Source organism: Neoarius graeffei, chromosome 12, assembly GCF_027579695.1.
Source record: "Neoarius graeffei isolate fNeoGra1 chromosome 12, fNeoGra1.pri, whole genome shotgun sequence".
NCBI classification, from domain to species: Eukaryota; Metazoa; Chordata; class Actinopteri; order Siluriformes; family Ariidae; genus Neoarius; species Neoarius graeffei.
The window spans coordinates 54,100,057-54,123,260 of NC_083580.1; the positions used below are offsets into that span (position 1 = coordinate 54,100,057).

The following is a 23,204-nucleotide window of genomic DNA, read 5'->3' on the forward strand; positions in this document are numbered from 1 at the left end:
ATGGAGCCTGTATTTCGACCGTGACCCCACCTGCTGTTTTCTCGCTGACTGAGATCCCGAGTCGTCTCTCTTCTCCTTCCAGAAGTTTCCTGTAGGTGGCAATCTCGGCGTCTAACTTCAGTTTGATGTTAAGCAGCTCCTGGTAGTCAGCGAAGTATTTGGCCATCTCTTTTTTGGTTTCACACAGCTGGTTCTCGAGTTGAGCGATGATAGCCTCCAGGTTAGACACCCTGTCCAGGTGAGACATCTCCATGTCGTCCAGCTGCTGTTCCAGAGCAGCGTTCTTGGCCCTGAGGGCATCAATTTGGTTCTGCAGGTCAGACACTTCACTGCTCAGGGTGCTGATCTCTTCCCTCATGGTGTTCACCTGAATCTCACGTTTAGCGGCGCTCTCCTTCAGCGTGTCAAATTTCCCTTTGTACCACTTCTCGGCCTCCTGGACGTTGCGTGCAGCAACTGCTTCGATCTCAGCACGCGTCTTGCGCAGGTGAGCGACTAAATCGGGCCGATCCGAGTCAAGCTCCACCGTCACCTTCGACTCCTTGATCTGCTTCATTAGCTCGGCCACTTCTTCACTGTGCAGCTTCTTGAGGAACTCGATCTCAGCCACTAGCTGCTCCACACGTCTCTCTAGGTCAGCCTTCTGAAGTGTGGCGTTGTCCACGTCCTCACGGAACTCGCGCAGGATCATCTCTGCTTCCTCTGTGAACCAAACACCATATTTATCTTCAGCTAATTTTAGTTATTTTAGCTATGTTTTGCAAATCCTAACCTTCACTAATGTATGTTTGTACGCTTGATTTGTGATGTTCCTTACACTCATTGCAGAATTATTTTAACAAGAATAAAAGTCAACACAGGATTTATGTAGCTTATGTAGCTGAGTTTCTATCTGCGGTGTTCGTTACGCCAAAACAAACACACTTCTGATGAGTTCAAGCTGTAACTGATTTTCTTACACCCTGCTAAATCTAGTCAGTGTTTGGAGTCACCTTTAAGTGCGAGCTCTTCCTCCAGCTTCATGGTCCAGAGCTCCACTTCCTCCTCGACGTATCCCCTCTCGATGTCAGCTGCTCCTTTCTCAGCTGTCAGTGCTGCGATCAGTTCCTTCATTTCCTTAAATTTGGCCTCATACTCCTCATCCAGTCCCCCCGGTCCCACCTTGTATCGGCTCTGCAGGTTCTGCAGCTCCTCCCTGAGTGCCGCGTTCCTCTGCTCCAGAGCCTGAACCTTCTCAATGTAGCCAGCGAACCGTGCATTAAGCACCTGCATCTCCTCCTTCTCGTTAGCATGATACTGATGAAGCTCTGTACCGATCTCCACAGCGCCTCCCTGGAAACCAGCACGTCCACGAGTCACTGATGAGGACGTCGAAGCTCTGCAGCGGGATGGAGACGGACTCTGGACCCGCATCCTACTCGACCCGCTCACTGTAAGAGTCTTTTGAGAATAGCAGCTTCCTCTCATGTTGGTTGTCAGAAGTTGTTAGTGCTTCTTGTCTTTCTGTCTTGTTAGGGTCCTTCTGAGCTTAAGCAGATTGATAGTGAGGTACTGGAGGGAGGATTAGCGCTTTTATACTGTCTACAGGAATGTAGCAGAGCTTTCTGACATTCTCATCCTCCACTGACATGCTGTAAATGTAGATAGTGACACTCCTCCAAAAGCTCCACGGCCGTGAGGTCTTATTATTGAACGCAGCAGTGAAGGCCATTACACCTACATGCTACATAGCAACTTTAGCTTATGCAGCTGCTATTTTTACACAACAGAGACACAGCAGGAAACACTGCTGGTTTTAAACTTCATAGTTTTTGTAGATTTATGTTAATTTTAAAGGAGAATTAATGCAGAACCTTTATTTTTAAATACATTTCTGAGTGAATAGTATCTTCATCATTGACTCTTGTATGCTGCATAAAGGGGAATTTAAAAAAAATATTTTTGAGAGTTAAAATCAACTGCAAAGTTGGCATTCGAGCTGCCCCGCTGAGCCAGCCAGCCCTGAGTGCGTGACATCACAGCATGAACCGGTTTTAAAGTGCATATCCTGGACCAATTTCGTGTGGGTTTTTTTTTATGAAAGTATGTCCCTTTACACGCTCATCCAGAAGGGTAATTTTGCACGAGGCCATCTGTCTACAGCAGAAAAAAATTAAATAACAAAACGCGTCTGGAAAAATCCCAAGGGAGTCTGGAGCCAGATTTGTGACGTCACCTGCGGAAGCGCCAGCAGGCTGCGAGAGCTTGCACGGTTTCAATGCACAGCCTGTGTAGACCAAGTTTAGCAGCTAGCGATTTTGCATTGAAATATGGAATTGTCACCTGAGCACAATGTGACTTCACCTTTGGATGAAGAATATAATGAGATGTCAGAATTATTTCTGACCCTGGCAACAGTCAACTTATGAACTGCCGATTTTCTTGGTCTTTTTCTCAGCTCTGCTTGGTCCTCGGCTTCGAGGGCCTCAGTGGATGCGACACTTCGCCTTGTCAGGGGAGACGAACACGGCTGGCTCCTTTGGTGACGCTGACACAGATGGAGACAGTGTTGCTTTGGGCATTCTGACAGATGGAACTGCGTCTTTTTTCAGATCAAGTTGCCTCACGAAGCCCATTTCCCACTGCAAATAGTTCTCAAAGTCATCGGGCCTTGTGAAATGAGCACCGCAAACAATGCTGTAGTCTGCAGCATGTAGCCAATTTTTCCGGGTGCCTCGCACGAAGCGCTCCCATTTCTCTCTCATTATCCGGTCTTTTGGAAAACGATGAGTACTAAACCCATCAAAATTGGTGTTGCTACACCCTCCTACGATACATCTGTTAACCATTTTAATAATTACATGATAACCTTGAAAAAATTTGCAGAAAACCACCAGGTCGCTTTCTCATAAACAAACCAGTGCTGACGTAGGATTCAGAGGGAGGCGTCCCGCACGTGACGTCACGAAATTCAGTGTTTGCCGGGAAATCCAAATGCCAAGTTTTTTCAGAGGCGGACCAATTCGCCTCAAATGGCTTGATTTCAACTGAATATTTCTGGTATTGCGCAAGGTAAAAAAATTGCACAAAAGGCAAAATGTGACAGATATTTGACCAAAGTTTAATATAAAATAGGAGAATTACATTGAGCTTGCTCCTGAATTTACACGTGATATGCACTTTAAGGCCGAGACCTTTGACAGCGACAGTGGTGCTTGAAAGTTTGTGAACCCTTTAGAATTTTTGATATTTCTGCATAAATATGACCAAAAAACATCATCAGATTTTCACACAAGTCCTAAAAGTAGATAAAGAGAACCCAGTTAAACAAATGAGACAAAAATATTGGTCATTTATTTATTGAGGAAAATGATCCAATATTACATATCTGTGAGTGGCAAAAGTATGTGAACCTCTAGGATTAGCAGTTAATTTGAAGGTGAAATTAGAGTCAAGTGTTTTCCATCAATGGGATGACAATCAGGTGTGACTGGGCACCCTGTTTTATTTAAAGAACAGGGATCTATCAAAGTCTGATCTTCACAACACGTTTGTGGAAGTGTATCATGGCACGAATAAAGGAGATTTCTGAGGATGTCAGAAAAAGCGTTGTTGATGCTCTTCAGGCTGGAAAAAGTTACAAAACCATCTCTAAAGAGTTTGGACTCTACCAATCCACAGTCAGACAGATTGTGTACAAATGGAGGAAATTCAAGACCATTGTTACCCTCCCCAGGAGTGGCCAACCAACAAAGATCACTCCAAGAGCAAGGCGTGTAATAGTCGGCAAGGTCACAAAGGACCCCAGGGTAACTTCTAAGCAACTGAAGGCCTCGCTCACATTCATGAGTCCACCATCAGGAGAACACTGAACAACAATGGTGTGCATGGCAGGGTTGCAAGGAGAAAGCCACTGCTCTCCAAAAAGAACATTGCTGCTCGTCTGCAGTTTGCTAAAGATCACGTGGACAAGCCAGAAGGCTATTCAAAAAATGTTTTGTGGACGGATTAGGACAAAATAGAACTTTTTGGTTTAAATGAAAAGCGTTATGTTTGGAGAAACGAAAATGCTGCATTCCAGCATAAGAACCTTATCCCATCTGTGAAACATGGTGCTGGTAGTATCATGGTTTGGGCCTGTTTTGCTGCATCCGGACCAGGATGGCTTGCCATCATTGATGGAACAATGAATTCTGAATTATACCAGCGAATTCTAAAGGAAAATGTCAGGGCATCCGCCCATGGACTGAATCTCAAAAGAAGGTGGGTCATGCAGTAAGATAACGACCCTAAGCACACAAGTCATTCTACCAAAGAATGGTTAAAGAAGAATAAAGTTAATGTTTTGGAATGGCCAAGTCAAAGTCCTGACCTTAATCCAATCGGAATGTTGTGGAAGGACCTGAAGCGAGCAGTTCATGTGAGGAAACCCACCAACATCCCAGAGTTGAAGCTGTTCTGTATGGAGGAATGGGCTAAAATTCCTCCAAGCCGGTGTGCAGGACTGATCAACAGTTACCAGAAATGTTTAGTTGCAGTTATTGCTGCACAAGGGGGTCACACCAGATACTGAAAGCAAATGTTCACATACTTTTGCCATTCACAGATATGTAGTATTGCATCATTTTCCTAAATAAATAAATGGCCAAGTATAATATTTTTGTGTCATTTGTTTAACTGGGTTCTCTTTATCTACTTTTTGGACTTGTGTGAAAATCTGATGATGTTTTCAGTCATATTTATGCAAAAATCTAGAAAATTCTAAAGGGTTCACAAACTTTCAAGCATCACTGTATAGACCAAAGTTATATTAATAAAAGTTTATGGTGAAAGTAAGAAATCCCGTTACCGACTTGCTCAACTAAGTCTGATTTGACTTCATTGATTGTGGGTTGACTCTAATTAACACAGGATAGGTGTTCTAACTTATGCAATGTACATGTACATGCACGCATTTTCACTGATAAAATGTAAAAGGCTAATTAAATAATCAGATGAACTGAGACAATCACATTCTGAAGCAAATTAAATAATCTTATAGTGGTAACTTAAACACATAATGCAAGTTACATGTATTAATCTAAATGCAGGTAAACAACGAGTGTTGTTGTTTTTGTTTTTTTTAACCAAATGAGAGTCGGAGCTTACCCGTCTGTGTCTTCGCTTCTTGAAGACCGACTTTGTGACCAATTGTTTTGAAACAATCTGATTTTCAGTTCTCTGTTCATTCGCTTCTTCCACGTAAGGGCGAGATCTTGCTGCTGAGGCAAGCATATCCAGTGGAGAAATCAAATGGCTGGTCCACTCATTCTCCATTTTGTCCATACTGAGTACTCCGTCATTACTGCTCGGCTCAGGCAATTACTAAAACCCGGGACAGGATGTCACCGGTTTTAGCAACAACCGTGGGGAGGTCACTGCCCGAGCAAAAATATGTCACGTCCCATCCCGGGTTTTAGCAACAACCCTCGTGGCAGGGCGATAAATTAGCTCAAAATGGAGGATTGGAGTTGCAGTCAGCTCTGTGTTTTAGTATAGCGGAAATGGCGATGAGACCGATAGCCTTCCTGCTGTGATGTCACAGATGTCAAGGTCATTCACTCAGACCGCTACCTATATGAATCATTTTAATCATAAAAATTACAATATTAGAGTTATTGTTAACGCTTAAAACTATTCCTATATCATTCTTAAGATTTCAGGCATTTATAAATAAAAAGTGAGGCTATGGTTCTGCATGTATGCTTTATGTGGCGGAAGTTTTCCTCTGCCACATAATAGAATAACAGAAGTTTTTCTCCCTGACAGCAATAGAGAAATTGTGAGACTAGAAACCACACCCTGTTTGCTACATGGTACACTATTTTGGGACTCCACCCTTAGAAGGTAGTGATGTTTAGTGAGTGAGCAACTTCCATCCATCCATTATCTGTAGCCACTTATCCTGTCCTACAGGGTCGCAGGCAAGCTGGAGCCTATCCCAGCTGACTATGGGTGAGAGGCGGGGTACACCCTGGACAAGTTGCCAGGTCATCACAGGGCTGACACATAGACACAGACAACCATTCACACTCACATTCACACCGATGGTCAATTTAGAGCCACCAGTTAACCTAACCTGCATGCCTTTGGACTGTGGGGGAAACCAGAGCACCTGGAGGAAACCTATGCAGACACGGGGAGAACATGCAAACTCCACACAGAAAGCCCCTCGCCGGCCGCTGGGCTCGAACCCGGACCTTCTTGCTGTGAGGCAACAGCGCTAACCACTACACCACCGTGCCACCCTGCATTAATTCCTGTGCATCTTTATTTACATGTAATTAGCTACAACTTGTAAACTGAAAATATTTAATCATACAGCTTAATCTGGCATTTACCTTCTACTAAAAATAAGAGCACCGCTTACATACCTGAACCAATCAGAGAGCAAAACATTCCACTCGTTTCAGTGTATGAAACTTATTGACACATCATCTGAGAGAATCAGTCTCCACGTAACTCATGTCTGAGAACAAAGCAGAGAACTTCATGTGCACTGATAAAATCCCACGATGCACTTCAACAGGTTTGTGTCCATGTGATAAAACCTACACAAATGAAATACCCATAATGCACTGTAGAGTTTAAGACATAACCTACACAGTGAGTAAGGTGTGTGGTCACTCCTACAGGGGGCTGATTATGCTGAGACATTTCAGACATGAGCCTTAGTGATTCAGACTTTCCTACTTGGAGACTGTGTGTGTTGTCGTCTGACCCTCCGGCTGGTTTACTGTGCTAGTGTTTCCACTTCAACATCATTAGCGCTGATTTGGAAGAGCAATGAATATGACAGTAGCGATGCACTGGCAGATTAAACACCACTCACACTGTCATCATACACGAATGTCACACTGAAGTGCTGTCATTCCATACACACATACATCACAGGCTGTGTTCCAAACATCCTCCTACTCCTTACGCTGCAGGGTCATGTGCACTTTCTAGTGAAGGGAACAAATTCTACACACACACACACACACACACACACACACACGAATAGGCTTGAAGATGGATAGACAAATAGAGACAGTTGCAGGGGAAAGACAACGATAACCGGACTATTAATTGATAATTAGCAGCTAATAATCACTACTGTCCCCAAGAGTTGTGAATTAAACACTACTCATATTTCTGTTTTGGGAAATAAGAACTGCTCACACTCAGGATTGTGGAAAAAAAACAATATTACTCTCATTCAGGGGTGTGAAATAAACACTACACACACTCAGGGTTATGAAATAAGCATGTTATTTTTGCTCAGAGTTGTGAAATTAATACTATTCCTACTTAGGGTTGGGAAATAAACACAACTGCTGCTCAAGGTTATGAAATAAACACTACTCCTACTTAGGATTGGGAAATACACACCTAGAGATTTTCACCTTTCACTGTCGCTGTGCTCGTGTTGTGTTGACGTCCTTCACGAAACACCAGTTTGATCGACGGTGTTGCCTGTAATTCTGGACACTTTATCAGCACTGGTACTGATACATGCAGTTTAAATGTGTGATACAGCTCAGGCTGTCTCTCATTCTGCTGATGTTTGTGAGCAAGTTCACATCAGGATTTCGTCTCTAATTTTAGCCTCTCCTTCATTTTATCCTCTTATTCAGAAATAACTGCATCCTGTTCAAAGTGTGTGTGGGGGGATGAAGGCCCAGTGTGGAATTTGGTGCTGAAGTTATAATGAAAAGCAGCAGCAGCGTCAATCACTCACAATAACAATAAACCTCTATGACTCAACACAGTCAGACACACCTATAATAATAATAATAATACTTATTGTAAGTAGTTCATTGACATAACTGTTATTCATGACATCATTATATCATAAAAAAAAGCAAAATGAAATAAAGCATAAAGTTAAAACTTGTGGGTATCCGCCGTGGGGCAGCACGGAGGTGTAGTGGTTAGCACTGCTGCCTTGCAGCAAGAAGGTTCTGGGTTCAAGCCCAGGGGCCTTTCTGTGTGGAGTTTGCATGTTCTCCCCATGTCTGTCTGGGTTTCCTCTGGGTGCTCCGGTTTCCTCCACAGTCCAAAGACATGCAGGTTAGGCTAATTGGTGGCTCTAAATTGACTGTGAGTGTGAATAGTTGTCTATGTGTCAGCCCTGCGATGACCTGGCGACTTGTCCAGGGTGTACCCCGCCTCTCACCCGTAGTCAGCTGGGATAGGCTCCAGCTTGCCTGTGACCCTGTAGGACAGGATAAAGCGGTTACAGATAATGAGATGAGATTTTTTTGCGGTGTGGTTTCCATCAAATCCTGCGCTCTCATTGGCTGGCAAGCAGTTACGGACCTCTGGCGACTCGCTCGTTCACAACAACAACAAACATGGTAGAATTTTTTGTCAACGTTTATCTTTTTTTTATAAGATTTATTTATACGATTATCAAAAATCTTATAAAGTTTTGCCAGCATTTCTCAGGAGAATACCATTAATTTTACATCATGGATAGTGATAACAACAGTGTTCACAGCGAAAGCGAGTTTTACTACCCTGAGGAAGAAGAAATAAAAGAAAACATTTCAGGAGAAAGCTAAAAACCTGTAACTTGCTAATGCTGAGCAAAAACATGGCTGAATCCTGAATGACTCAATTTTGTATAAATAGGGGACTACATAGGCGGCAAAATGTAGTTTTTTTCCTGCCATGGAAGTGCACTTGTATACCGAGGAGGAAGCAATTTGCATTACAGCCGTGAATGAGGATTCAAAATGGTGGCTCGCCTCGGCTCTGCTTGGTTTTCCCTTTCGGGCGCTCTCGTTTTCTGTTAGAATTTGGTGAAGAAAAAAATAAATATATTATTTACCAGCTTAAGGTCGGTCTGTATGGTGAAATACCGTGACTTTGGCCTTGAATACTGACCTCGGCCCAGAGGGCCTCGCTCAGTACTTTCAAGACCTCGGTCACGGTATTTCACGATACGGACCTCCCAGCTGGTAAATAACATATATTTATCATCATTAAAGCTAGATGGCCTTTCGATTTCATAAAATCGGTGAAATTTAGTTCCCTCTGAAATGTGGTCATTGTGATGTGTTTATTTCTGTAATATCTCACAAAATATCAGGCCATTCTGTGGCTGTATAGTTATTTAATTTGAGGGGATTCCCTAGCAAATAATGTGCATGAAATCACTCGCTTCGTGCAGTCAAGCAGACAGAGGAAGTCCATGTGCGCATGTGCAGGTTTACCTTTGACCGTGCACTGATACAGTTACATGATTTTGTCACTAAACGAACAGCTGATCACACCGAGGCGCTCGCTGACTGCCGATATTTATTAGTTTGGTCCTGCGTTTCCTTTCCTTCGCAACATAACATCTTTTCTTCTCGCTTTCTGTTACTGTAGTCGGTCTTTCACATTTCATTCGCGTGCTCACGTCTGCCATTTTTCTCTCCTGTTTCAAATTTGTATCCCACAATGCCTTGCACGAATGAGGAAAGCCCACCACTGTTAGGACTAGGACTGTTTTGGCCTCTAGAGGCCGCTGTTATTTCCTTTTCTTGTCGTGTTTATTTTGGCCTCTAGAGGCCGCCACTGTTCCTGTGTTTTGTGTTTGTGTTAATTGCCTAATTATCTTCACCTGTGTCCTTAATTAGTTTGTCTATTTATACCCCTGAGTTCAGTCCTCTTGTCACGGAGTCTTTGTGCTGTTATGTTTATCTCCAGTTTCCTTTGTACTGTGTTTTTTGATCTTCTTAGCTTTTGTATTTTTGCACTTTGCTTTTCTTTTGGATTATACTCTTTGGTTTTTTTTGTCTTTTGTTTTGCCCTGTATATAGTGTATATAGTTTAAATAAACCTTTTGATTCTTTTTCTACTTCCGCCTCACGCCTCTGCATTTGAGTCATCCCCCTGGTGGCCTAGTGGGGGTTTGCTGGATTATCACACCAACGAACCAGGTTCGAATCCCAGCAAAACCCTAACAGAAAGACTCTGTCATGACCGACTCAGCAGAGGCTGCTTCAACTGTCTACCCGGCCAACCTTCAGGGAATTATGGCAGCTTTGACACGCTTCGGAGCGACCATGGACGCTCATGGACGTACGCTCACCAGCCAACGTGAGGCCCTCGCTCGCCACGAGGAACTGCTTCAGCAAATTGGGAAAACCCTGGCACAGCTGACATCTCTGCCTGCATCTCCTGCTCCTGATCCAGTTCCTGCTCCTGATCCAGCTCCCACTCCTGCTCCAGTGCCTCCTGCAATGCTGCCTTCTTCACCTCGCGAACCCAGCCTTCCTGCACCACAGAGGTATGACGGCAAGCACAGTGAGTGCCGAGAGTTCCTTACCCAGTGTCAACTCACCTTTGAGCTTCAGCCTACCACCTACACTACGGATCGCCGCAAGATTGCCTTTGTGATCACCTTATTAGCTGGTAAGGCGCGAGCCTGGGCTACTGCTATCTGGCAAAGACAGGGACCTGAGTGCTTTGATTTCCAGCTGTTTTCTGAAGAGATGCTTCGGGTCTTCGATCAGGCAGACATCAGTACCGACGCAGCCCGAAAGCTCATGTCCATCCGGCAAGGAGGAAGCGTCGCAGATTACGCCATCTCGTTCCGAACACTCGCAGCAGTAAGTGGATGGAACGAGACTGCCCTGGTGTCAGCCTTCCACCATGGTCTGTCTGACCCCATCAAGGACGGTCTGGCCTCTATTGGATGCCCAAGTGACCTCGAAACCCTCATCTCACATGCTATTCGTCTGGACAACAGGATGAGAGAACGCCACCAAGCCTTGAGCCCCCCCAGCCTCCCTACCTCTACCTGGAGACCGTCTACCTCCTTCAGTGACTGTCCAGAACCCATGCAAGTGGGTCGTACTCGCCTCTCCGCATCTGAGAGGGAGCGCAGAAGGAGGGACAAGTGCTGCATCTACTGTGGCAAGCCTGGTCACTTCCGAGCATCATGTCCCGAACTCTTGGGAAAAGGACCGCCCCGTCCAGCCGAGGGAGGGTTGTGACGGGGCCTACCCTCTCTCCCGGACTCCCTGGCCAAGGAATCTACATCCCGGTCTCCATCTCCTGGGGTGAGTCTGTCCACTCTTGTCAAGCTTTGATAGACTCAGGGGCGGCTGGGAACTTTATGGATATTCACTTCGCCCAAAGCATCAATATTCCGACTGCACCTCTTGAAGTCCCACTGTCTGTGTCTGCCCTCGATGGCCAAGCATTAGGTGATGGAAGAGTCACCCAAGTTACTTCTCCAGTTTTCCTCCAGTCTCAAGGTCACAAGGAAGAAATATCCCTGCACCTGATTCCTTCACCTGAGTTCCCAGTTATTCTAGGCCTTCCTTGGCTTACTCGCCACAACCCTCGCATAGACTGGGTAACAAGCCAGGTTGTGGAATGGGGCCCTGCATGCCATGCCTCTTGTCTGCTCTCTAGCTCTCCTGTGTCTCCTGCCGAGCCCCCTGATCTCACCGAGTTATCTCAAGTTCCCACAGAGTACTGGGATCTCAAGGAGGTATTCAGCAAGAGCAGGGCCGCCGTTCTTCCTCCGCACCGGGCCTACGACTGTGCCATCGACTTGCTCCCTGGGACTACCCCTCCTCGTGGCAGACTGTTTTCACTCTCTCAGCCAGAACGCAAGGCCATGGAGGAATACCTCAAAGATGCCCTGGTCTCTGGGTTTATTCGACCCTCCACTTCACCTGCTGGAGCCGGCTTCTTCTTTGTCGGCAAGAAGGATGGGGGGCTCCGACCATGTATTGATTACAGGGGCCTGAATAAGATCACTGTGCGCAACCGATATCCCCTTCCGCTGATGTCCACAGCTTTCGACCTGCTCCAAGGCGCCACCGTCTTCACCAAGTTGGACCTACGGAACGCATACCACCTCATCCGTATCCGACAGGGAGACGAGTGGAAGACTGCCTTTAACACCCCGTCTGGGCACTACGAATACCAGGTGATGCCCTTCGGACTCACCAACGCACCAGCTGTTTTTCAGGCCCTAATCAACGACGTCTTAAGGGACATGATTAACCTATACGTTTTTGTCTACCTCGACGACATCCTTATCTTTTCCAAGACCGTGCAGGAGCACCGCCACCATGTCCGCCAGGTTCTCCAGAGGCTGCTACAGAACAATCTGTTCGCCAAGGCCCAGAAATGCGAATTTCATGTTCCCGAGGTCTCCTTTCTGGGATTTATTGTACGGACAGGCCAACTCCAAATGGACCCTGCCAAGACCCTGGCCGTCCGGGACTGGCCTACTCCCAAGTCCGTTAAGGAGGTTCAGCGGTTCTTAGGATTCGCTAACTTCTACCGCAAGTTCATCAGGAACTTCAGTTCTGTGGCAGCACCCATGTCAGACCTCACCAAAGGGACAGGTGGATCTTATGGCTGGTCTCCTCAGGCAGAAAAGGCGTTCAAAGACCTCAAGGACCGCTTCTGCACGGCACCCATTCTGGTTCTCCCGGACACCTCCCAACCATTCATCGTGGAGGTGGACGCCTCGGACAGTGGTGTCGGCGCGGTGCTCTCTCAACGTTCGGAAGGAAAGCTGCACCCCTGCGCTTACTTCTCCCACCGCCTGAGTCCTGCTGAGTCCCGGTACGATGTGGGGGATCGAGAACTGCTAGCGGTCAAACTGGCCCTTGAGGAGTGGAGGCACTGGCTGGAGGGAGCACAACATCCATTCCTGGTTTGGACTGACCACAAGAACCTGGAGTACCTCCAGCAAGCCAAGAGACTGAACCCTCGACAGGCTAGGTGGGCCCTGTTTTTCAGTCGGTTTGACTTCACCCTCTCATACCGCCCCGGCTCCAAGAACACCAAACCTGACGCACTGTCCAGACTGTTCTCTGCCACTAACAGGGAGAATGAAGTCGGGCCTATTATCCCTGTGTCCCGGATTGTGGCCCCTGTCCGCTGGGGTATTGAGGAGGCTGTCCGACGAGCCCAACGCCAGGACCCCGGTCCTGGGACGGGGCCACCAGGCCTCTTGTACGTCCCACATCAAGCCCGGGCCAAGGTTCTCCAGTGGGGTCACTCTTCCCCTCTCACCGCCCACCCGGGAGCTCGGAGGACCCTGGACTTCCTGAAAAGACGCTTCTGGTGGCCTAACATGGAGAAGGAAGTAAGGTCATTTGTCCTGTCCTGTGAGGTTTGCACCAGAACCAAGAACCCACGACAGCGTCCCCAGGGTCTCCTGCATCCTCTGACCATTCCCCGGCGTCCCTGGTCCCACGTGGCAGTCGACTTTATCACGGGTCTCCCTGAGTCACAAGGTAACACGGTCATTTTGGTCTTAGTTGACAGATTCTCCAAGGCCTGCCGCTTCATACCACTGTGCAAACTCCCCTCTGCTCTTGAAACTGCGAAACTTTTGTTTAATCATGTCTTCCGAGTCTTTGGTCTTCCACAGGACATCGTCTCAGACCGAGGGCCCCAGTTCTCCTCCCGAGTGTGGCACGGGTTCTGCAAGGTCATCGGAGCCACTGCCAGCCTCTCCTCTGGGTTTCACCCACAGTCCAATGGTCAGACGGAGAGGCTCAACCAGGACCTGGAAACCACCCTGCGAGGCCTGGCTATGGATAACCCGACATCGTGGAGCACCTGGCTGCCATGGGCGGAGTACGCCCACAACACCCTGCAGTCATCGGCCACCAAGCTGTCGCCATTCCAGTGCCAATTCGGGTTCCAGCCACCTCTGTTCCCGGACCAGGAGGAGGACGCGGGGGTGCCCTCGGTCAACCAATATGTGAGACGGTGTCGCAAGACCTGGAGCAAGGTCAGGAAGACCCTCATACAGACCTCCAGAACCAACCAGACTCAGGCCAACCGCCATAGAAGACCTGCACACACTTTCCGCCCTGGGCAGCGTGTTTGGCTGTCCACTAAGGACCTTCCACTGCGGGTGGAGAACCGCAAGCTTGCTCCTCGCTACATTGGCCCCTTCAAGGTGGTGCGCAGGGTGAACCCTGTCTCCTACCGGCTCCAGTTGCCCCGGACTCTGAGGATCAACCCCACTTTCCATGTTTCCCTGTTACGGCCCGTACTGACGTCTACGTATGCCCCTGCCCCTAGGAACCCCCCACCCCCCCGCATCTTCCAGGGGCAGACTGTGTTCACTGTGAATCGCCTGCTTGACTCCCGCCGGGTCCGCGGCGGGTTGCAATATCTGGTGGACTGGGAGGGCTATGGTCCTGAGGAGCGCTGCTGGGTTCCTGCTCGGGATGTCCTTGATAAAGAACTATGTCGGGACTTCCATTCGGCCCATCCGGATCGCCCTGGGAACGTCAGGAGACGCTCCTAGAGGGGGGGGTCCTGTTAGGACTAGGACTGTTTTGGCCTCTAGAGGCCGCTGTTATTTCCTTTTCTTGTCGTGTTTATTTTGGCCTCTAGAGGCCGTCACTGTTCCTGTGTTTTGTGTTTGTGTTAATTGCCTAATTATCTTCACCTGTGTCCTTAATTAGTTTGTCTATTTATACCCCTGAGTTCAGTCCTCTTGTCACGGAGTCTTTGTGCTGTTATGTTTATCTCCAGTTTCCTTTGTACTGTGTTTTTTGATCTTCTTAGCTTTTGTATTTTTGCACTTTGCTTTTCTTTTGGATTATACTCTTTGGTTTTTTTTGTCTTTTGTTTTGCCCTGTATATAGTGTATATAGTTTAAATAAACCTTTTGATTCTTTTTCTACTTCCGCCTCACGCCTCTGCATTTGAGTCATCCCCCTGGTGGCCTAGTGGGGGTTTACTGGATTATCACACCAACGAACCAGGTTCGAATCCCAGCAAAACCCTAACAACCACCTGATGCATGACGTAGTATCTTGAATTGGGTCACGGTGAAGCAGGAATAAATAGCAGAGAATTTAGGGCCACATGGCCCTAAATTCATTAATTGTTCTATTTTTAAAAATCCCGAATTCAAATATTTTATATATATTAGTGCTGTCAAAGTTAACGCAATAATAACGCGTTAACGCGATCTCAATTTAACGCGATTAAAAAAAATAGTGCCGTTAACGCAAATTCTAATTTGGCCCTGCGAGTCACCCGTAGTTCCTGCTGAGGCTTGTCGCACGCTGCGTTTAACTGTACCAACAGGTTTACCATCCAAACGAGTTCACATGGGATTACCTTTCACAGGTGAGACTGGAAAAATACTTTTCAATACTTTTCCTTCAGTCTTCAGTTTCCCAGCTCATCTCCACCGGGTAGGTGTATAGTTATAAGCAGTGAGCATTAGATAATACAATGCCACACTATGATGAACGTTTTTGTTTTTGTTATCTGTTTTTTTCTTCTTTTATGGCAAATACTTCTCTTCAAAAGAAACTAATGAAGAGTAAAATAAACCATTTTTTTATTTTCACAGTGATATGCACTTTATTTTTCCTCCCTTGGTTTTCTCATCTACAGTAATATGGAAGTTATGGATGTCAGTGGCTGTGACAAGACGTGTTATGCTCTGCAATAAAAAAAAAAAAAACATTGGTACAAAGCAAGCCCATTCACTTTATGCTGATAAGAGAATTACAATGATTTTTCATGTGACAAAAATGTGCGATTAAATTGCGATTAATCGCGAGTTAACTATGACAGTCGCGACATAATCGCGATTAAATATTTTAATCGCTTGACAGCACTAATATATATTATACACACACACACACACACACACACACACACAGTGGGGCAAAAAAGTATTTAGTCGGTCACCAATTGTGCAAGTTCTCCCACTTAAAAAGATGAGAGAGGCCTGTAATTTTCATCATAGGTATACCTCAACTATGAGAGACAAAATGAGAAAAAAAAAATCCAGAAAATCACATTGTCTGATTTTTAAAGAATTTATTTGTAAATTCTCATCTCATCTCATCATCTCCAGCCGCTTTATCCTTCTACAGGGTCACGGGCAAGCTGGAGCCTATCCCAGCTGACTACGGGCGAGAGGCGAGGTACACCCTGGACAAGTCGCCAGGTCATCACAGGGCTGACACACAGACACAGACAACCATTCACACTCACATTCACACCTACGGTCAATTTAGAGTCATCAGTTAACCTAACCTGCATGTCTTTGGACTGTGGGGGAAACCAGAGCACCCGGAGGAAACCCACGCGGACACGGGGAGAACATGCAAACTCCACACAGAAAGGCCCTCGCCGGCCACGGGGCTCGAACCCGGACCTTCTTGCTGTGAGGCGACAGTGCTAACCACTACACCACCGTGCCGCCCTATTTGTAAATTAAGGTGGAAAATAAGTATTTGGTCAATAACAAAAGTTCATCTCAATACTTTGTTATATACCCTTTGTTGGCAATGACAGAGGTCAAACATTTTCTGTAAGTCTTCACAAGGTTTTCACACACTGTTGCCGGTATTTTGGCCCATTTCTCCATGCAGATCTCCTCTAGAGCAGTGATGTTTTGGGGCTGTCACTGGGCAACACGGACTTTCAACTCCCTCCAAAGATTTTCTATGGGGTTGAGATCTGGAGACTGGCTAGGCCAATACAGGACCTTGAAATACTTCTTACGAAGCCACTCCTTCATTGCCCGGGCGGTGTGTTTGGGATCATTGTCATGCTGAAAGACCCAGCCACGTTTCATCTTCAATGCCCTTGCTGATGGAAGGAGGTTTTCACTCAAAATCTCACGATACATGGCCCCATTCATTCTTTCCTTTACATGGATCAGTCGTCCTGGTCCCTTTGCAGAAAAACAGCCCCAAAGCATGATGTTTCCACCCCCATGCTTCACAGTAGGTATGGTGTTCTTTGGATGCAACTCAGCATTCTTTCTCCTCCAAACACGACAAATTGAGTTTTTACCAAAAAGTTCTATTTTGGTTTCATCTGACCGTATGACATTCTTCCAATCCCCTTCTGGATCATCCAAATGCTCTCTAGCAAACTTCAGACGGGCCTGGACATGTACTGGCTTAAGCAGGGGGACACGTCTGGCACTGCAGGATTTGAGTCCTTGGCGGCGTAGTGTGTTACTGATGGTAGCCTTTGTTACTTTGGTCCCAGCTCTCTGCAGGTCATTCACTAGGTCCCCCCGTGTGGTTCTGGGATTTTTGCTCACCATTCTTGTGATCATTTTGACCCCACGGGGTGAGATCTTGCGTGGAGCCCCAGATCGAGGGAGATTATCAGTGGTCTTGTATGTCTTCCATTTTCTAATAATTGCTCCCACAGTTGATTTCTTCACACCAAGCTGCTTACCTATTGCAGATTCAGTCTTCCCAGCCTGGCGCAGGTCTACAATTTTGTTTCTGGTGTCCTTTGACAGCTCTTTGGTCTTGGCCATAGTGGAGTTTGGAGTGCGACTGTTTGAGGTTGTGGACAGGTGTCTTTTATACTGATAACGAGTTCAAACAGGTGCCATTAATACAGGTAACGAGTGGAGGACAGAGAAGCCTCTTAAAGAAAAAGTTACAGGTCTGTGAGAGCCAGAAATCTTGCTTGTTTGTAGGTGACCTAATACTTATTTTACTGAGGAATTTACCAATTAATTCATTACAAATCCTACAATGTGATTTCCTGGATTCTTTCCCCCCATTCTGTCTCTCATAGTTGAAGTGTACCTACGATGAAAATTACAGGCCTCTCTCATCTTTTTAAGTGGGAGAACTTGCACAATTGGTGGCTGACTAAATACTTTTTTGCCCCACTATATATATATATATATATATACACACATATATACATACACACACACACACACACACACTTTATTTATATATATATATATATATATATATATAAAATGTATACACACACACACACATACATTATTTATATATATATAAATAATGTATGTGTGTATATATATGTGTGTGTGTATATATATATTATATATATATATATATTACAGGGCGGCACGGTGGTGTAGTGGTTAGCGCTGTCGCCTCACAGCAAGAAGGTCCTGGGTTCGAGCCCCGGGGCCGGCGAGGGCCTTTCTGTGTGGAGTTTGCATGTTCTCCCCGTGTCCGCGTGGGTTTCCTCCAGGTGCTCCGGTTTCCCCCACAGTCCAAAGACATGCAGGTTAGGTTAACTGGTGACTCTAAATTGACCGTAGGTGTGAATGTGAGTGTGAATGGTTGTCTGTGTCTATGTGTCAGCCCTGTGATGACCTGGCGACTTGTCCAGGGTGTACCCCGCCTTTCGCCCGTAGCCAGCTGGGATAGGCTCCAGCTTGCCTGCGACCCTGTAGAAGGATAAAGCGGCTAGAGATAATGAGATGAGATGAGATATATATTACACACACATACTGGGTGTCAGGGAAAATTCTGTTTATGACCTACACCTGAAAAATCTGAAAGGCAGTCTACCTTTAAATCAGTCACAATTCTTTATTTATCTAGATGAATCATCACTGATTTATTATAAACATCCCAATTTAATTATTTGTAACTGCTATAATAATAATAATAATTATTATTATTATACTTATTATATTAAACATTAATAACAGTTGTAGTCCGAGGTCACTGCCATGGCCCCCAGGCACCGGTGTGTTGGGGGTCACAGCGGGGGTCATCGGGCGGATAGTTGATGGGCTGTGCCCCTTCCTGCAGCTGCTCTAACCGCTTTAACAGGAAGTCCACAATTTTCGGGTGCTGATGGGAAATTTCATTTCTCTCTTGAGGATCAGCATCGATATCAAACAGCATCACCTGCTTAAGGGGAGGAGCTTCATCTGAGACTCCACCTACCATCTCACCTGGACGAGGGAACCACAGAGGACAGCCTACACACACACACACACACACACACACACACACACAAAATGATACTCCTTGCCTTGTCAGCTCATTAACACACCCTTCAATTTCAGTCACGTGACTTTCTTAATGGTTTTACCGGAAGTGAAATAGCTGGTGGTCTAAACGGCTGCCGTAGTGCAAACAACTAGCAATAACTTATCAGCATATCCTCGTAATCTAGAAGCCACTGCTAGCTTTAGATATATTCAGAAGATTGCTATGTGCAATGGAATCGACCCCTACAGTCTGGGAAAGAAGGATTTGTCATACGATCTCGAAAACTACCCTTCAGTCGAGTTCCCTGACATCTCGAACTATCTGGTGTTGCAGACGTCCTTCTACACCGCAAAACAGATGAAAGCGTGGAAGAGTATGGAAGCTTACAACTGTTTTGTATGTGGCTGGGTAAAGGACCTCGGTATCAAGTTGCTGTCGAATGAATCCTGGATTGTTTTTGCCCGTGGAAGGATTTTTTTTAAGCTTTTCGTTCACATCTTCACAACGAAGTGCTGCAAGTTGAAGTATAAACAAACAACAGTTGGCTTGATTCTGACTTGTGTTGGCTCTTATCTCTCAGGTAAATCATTCACAAAGATCATCAGAAACCCCTTTAAAGACCTGGATCTTAGTTAAACAAGACGGAGAAGTGATCACGGCGCATTGTAACTGTATGGCTGGGGAAGAATTTTGTCATGACCTTCATGCATATGGACTTTGTGAGGAGTAAACAAAGAAACAGCTGGGGACTTTAGCGCTTTGTGACTAAAAAAAGTACCATAAAATAAAAACACATAGCAAGAAAACTCGCACACATTAACCAAAAAGTGGACAGTAATGAAATGCATTTACTTGAGTACTGTACTTAAGTACACTTTCTGAGTATCTGTACTTTACTTGAGTATTATTTTTTTTGGAAACTTATGACTTTAACTTCACTACATTTGAAAGACAAATATCGTACTTTTTACTCCACTACATTTCTATCAAGGTTCTCGTTACTCATTACTATGAAGCAGCTTTGAAAGCGGATGTTTTTTCTTTTCTTTTCTAAAACCTGATTGTTTTTTCCCAGGTGACACTGAGACAGCCCACTAGTAAATCACTAGGGTCACGTCACGTCCACAGACTGTATAAAATCAAGTTCAGTGATTTCTCAGCAGCATTACTTGAACACGATCAGTTGATGGCAGAATGGAAGGAGGCGGTTCTTCTGCGGAATGCACACACTCATGGCCCATGAACCCATGTTTCAGTTTTCTGAAAGGATTAAAGATTCATTTTGTTTTAAATGTTTTCTTTGTTTGCCTAAAACGAACCACATCACGGCCTACAAAAACTTGCCATCCAACCTGCAGAAGCATATTGAGGTCTGTAAACATTTTATTCCAAGAGAAAGCTTGCAATAAAGTTGTCTGTGCTTTTAGAGCTAGCAATAATGTTACAATAGCTATGCAATCTGGTTAGTCAAATGACTTTCTATGGATTTGCCCACCAAGTTGCCATCACCTTGTCCACGGCTAACGTTAACACGTAGCTAGTTAACTTGGACATGGTTAGTTAGCATGTAAAAATGGAGTTACGCTAACATTAATAATGTTAACTTATCTGAAGCCCTTTCAGAAATATGTTTTAGCATAATCTTGCCAAATAAACAGAATGTAGAAATCTTTCTTTTCTAGTAGCGTTAGCTACCCAATATGATTTCGAGTTTGAAAAGAGTTTGCTAGCATGTCAGGTGGAGTTTCACTGACTAGCTAGCTTAACGTTAAACCACCATGATGGCACAGCATGCGTTCATTTTGTGAATTCACATTTCTGTCTTTGGTAACGGCGTTAGGTTTTGTAAGCGTTGTGGCAATAATACGTTGACAGAAAATGTACTTTCAATACTTAAGTATTTTTAAAAGTAAGTACTTCGGTACTTTAACATAAATAAAATTTTGACTGTACAACTTTCAGTTGTATCGGAGTAACATTTAACCAGTGGGATCTGTACTTTGACTTCAGTAATGAACTTGGGTACTTTGTCCACCTCTGACATTAACACACACCAACATATTAATGCACTACCACATTAACACACTTTCTGTTCATTAAAGATTGTAACACCATACTCACCAGGATATCCAGTCAGGAGCTTCCAATTCTTGTAGCGAATAGCAGCGTGCATGGAGACATTAAAGCGTGGCACAGAAACAGACCCTGTCTTTAATGAATTCCTCCTTAACGAGTCTCTCTTTAACGAGTCGAGCATTTCCTGTTGAGCTCCTGCAGCTTTTCCTGGACCTCCATACAGAACATGACAGAGAAAAATCCCAGGCATAATAAATGAGCAAATAAGCTAATAAGAACTTATATCACCGCTTACCTGTCTCACTGATTACCTGTCTCACTGCTGAACTGTATTTTTGCTAACCTGTCTCACTTCAACACTCACACTTCGTTAGGTTTTGATGTGTATTTTTTCTCTTACATGGAGCAATGTCGACGTAAAGCGGATCAATGTTGTGTAGCAATTCCTGTCTCGGAGAGGCTTTTCCTTTGCTGACACACACACACAAACAAAAACACACACACACACACACACACACACACACACACACACACACACACACACACGTGTGTTTATCATATTACATGCTCTAGTCTGTGCAAAGATTATTATTTGCTATAACTTTATATCCTGCACAATAATCTAATACTAATAATAATAATCATTTTAAAAATATAATAAATACAACCCCGATTCCAAAAAAGTTGGGACAAAGTACAAATTGTAAATAAAAATGGAATGCAATGATGTGGAAGTTTCAAAATTCCATATTTTATTCAGAATAGAACATAGATGGCATATCAAATGTTTAAACTGAGAAAATGTATCATTTAAAGAGAAAAATTAGGTGATTTTTAAATTTCATGACAACACCACATCTCAAAAAAGTTGGGACAAGGCCATGTTTACCACTGTGAGACATCCCCTTTTCTCTTTACAACAGTCTGTAAACGTCTGGGGACTGAGGAGACAAGTTGCTCAAGTTTAGGGATAGGAATGTTAACCCATTCTTGTCTAATATAGGATTCTAGTTGCTCAACTGTCTTAGGTCTTTTTTGTCTTATCTTCCGTTTTATGATGCGCCAAATGTTTTCTATGGGTGAAAGATCTGGACTGCAGGCTGGCCAGTTCAGTACCCGGACCCTTCTTCTACGCAGCCATGACGCTGTAATTGATGCAGTATGTGGTTTGGCATTGTCATGTTGGAAAATGCAAGGTCTTCCCTGAAAGAGATGTCGTCTGGATGGGGGCATATGTTGCTCTAGAACAGGGGTCGGCAACCTTTTTGCCATGTAGTGCCAATTAGAAATTTTCTTGTTAGTTAGTGTGCCATTCAAATAGGTGATGTTAACTATGTGTAGACACCACACATTTTAGACGGATATGGATATTTAATGCATTGAGCAAATGTAAAACACCATTGCACTTGTTTTATGCCATTAACCTCACATACTTTAACCCACTTTATGCCAGAACCCCCTGAAATTAAGAAAAAAAAATTCTCAATGGATTTGGCATAATATAAAAAGGTTGTTTTTTACTCAGAAAAAGCGGAAAACTTTCATCCCTGCCTAGCTTGTGACCATGTCATGCATGCTAACGTGGAGAATATGAACATGCTATTTTGTAACAAAAACCTTCAAACAAAAAGTTCATGTTTTACTTACAACTTGTGAGCTGGTGGTCGATCGTCTTGACGGTACAGATCCAGGGATTAAATGCAACCTCGAAGCAAAACCACTACTGAAGGCACCGAAGTTTGAAAAGTCACTGTGGTTGAAATGATCAGAACACAGTACTAACACTGCATTATACTTCGCTGGTGGTGTTCCAAAGAAAAATTCCAACCATTTCTTCTTCAGCTCTTCTATCTTGCAACGTTGCTCCACTTAGGTTTCGTTTCTGTCGGTGGCTCCAGCCCGACTTTGGACGCTCGTAACTCGGGAAGGGGAGGTCCCAGCCTCCCCAAATTGGCAGCCAGCGACCTCTGCCCTCTCCCCAACGAACCAGCGCTGCCAGGGCGGGCTAGCCCCGCGCCTCGGGACGTAATTCGCCCCAAGGCGAGCCGTGGTGCTCCGCTTAGGTTTTGTTTCTGTCGGCGACTCCAGCCCGACTTTGAACGCTCATAACTCGCACAGGGGAGGTCCCAGTCTCCCCAAACATGCAACGTTGATGTGTTACTGCCACAAATAACACAGGCACGAACTTGTTCAGCCATGTTTTCAATTTGTTGTTAGGTCCTCTTCTTTAGCTACTGACGAGATGGGCTCTGCTATCTCTCCTCGCGCTTAAATCCGAACTTTCTTCCTGTGGGCGGTCGCAAGCCAAGGTGGGCGAGGCCATGAATACTAATTTTTGAAGTGACGCAAGTACGTAGGGCTTTTTCAGATTCGCTCGTT

At 45.1% G+C, this 23,204-nt stretch overlaps 1 protein-coding gene across 4 annotated transcripts in view; it reads right to left on the reverse strand.

Annotated features, from left to right (window-relative positions):
• Window positions 1–23,204, reverse strand: part of LOC132895426 (arylsulfatase B-like) — a 30,402-nt gene that overhangs the window by 403 nt on the left and 6,795 nt on the right. Inside the window, exons 1-3 of one of the 4 annotated variants that reach the window (XM_060936028.1) lie at window positions 5,128–5,889; window positions 993–1,522; window positions 31–702 (exon numbers count right to left, since the gene is read on the reverse strand). In XM_060936028.1, the coding sequence (XP_060792011.1) occupies window positions 31–702; window positions 993–1,467 (1,147 nt within the window). In that variant the 5' untranslated portion in view covers window positions 1,468–1,522; window positions 5,128–5,889. The other 3 variants (XM_060936025.1, XM_060936026.1, XM_060936027.1) reach the window with 3 other exon arrangements.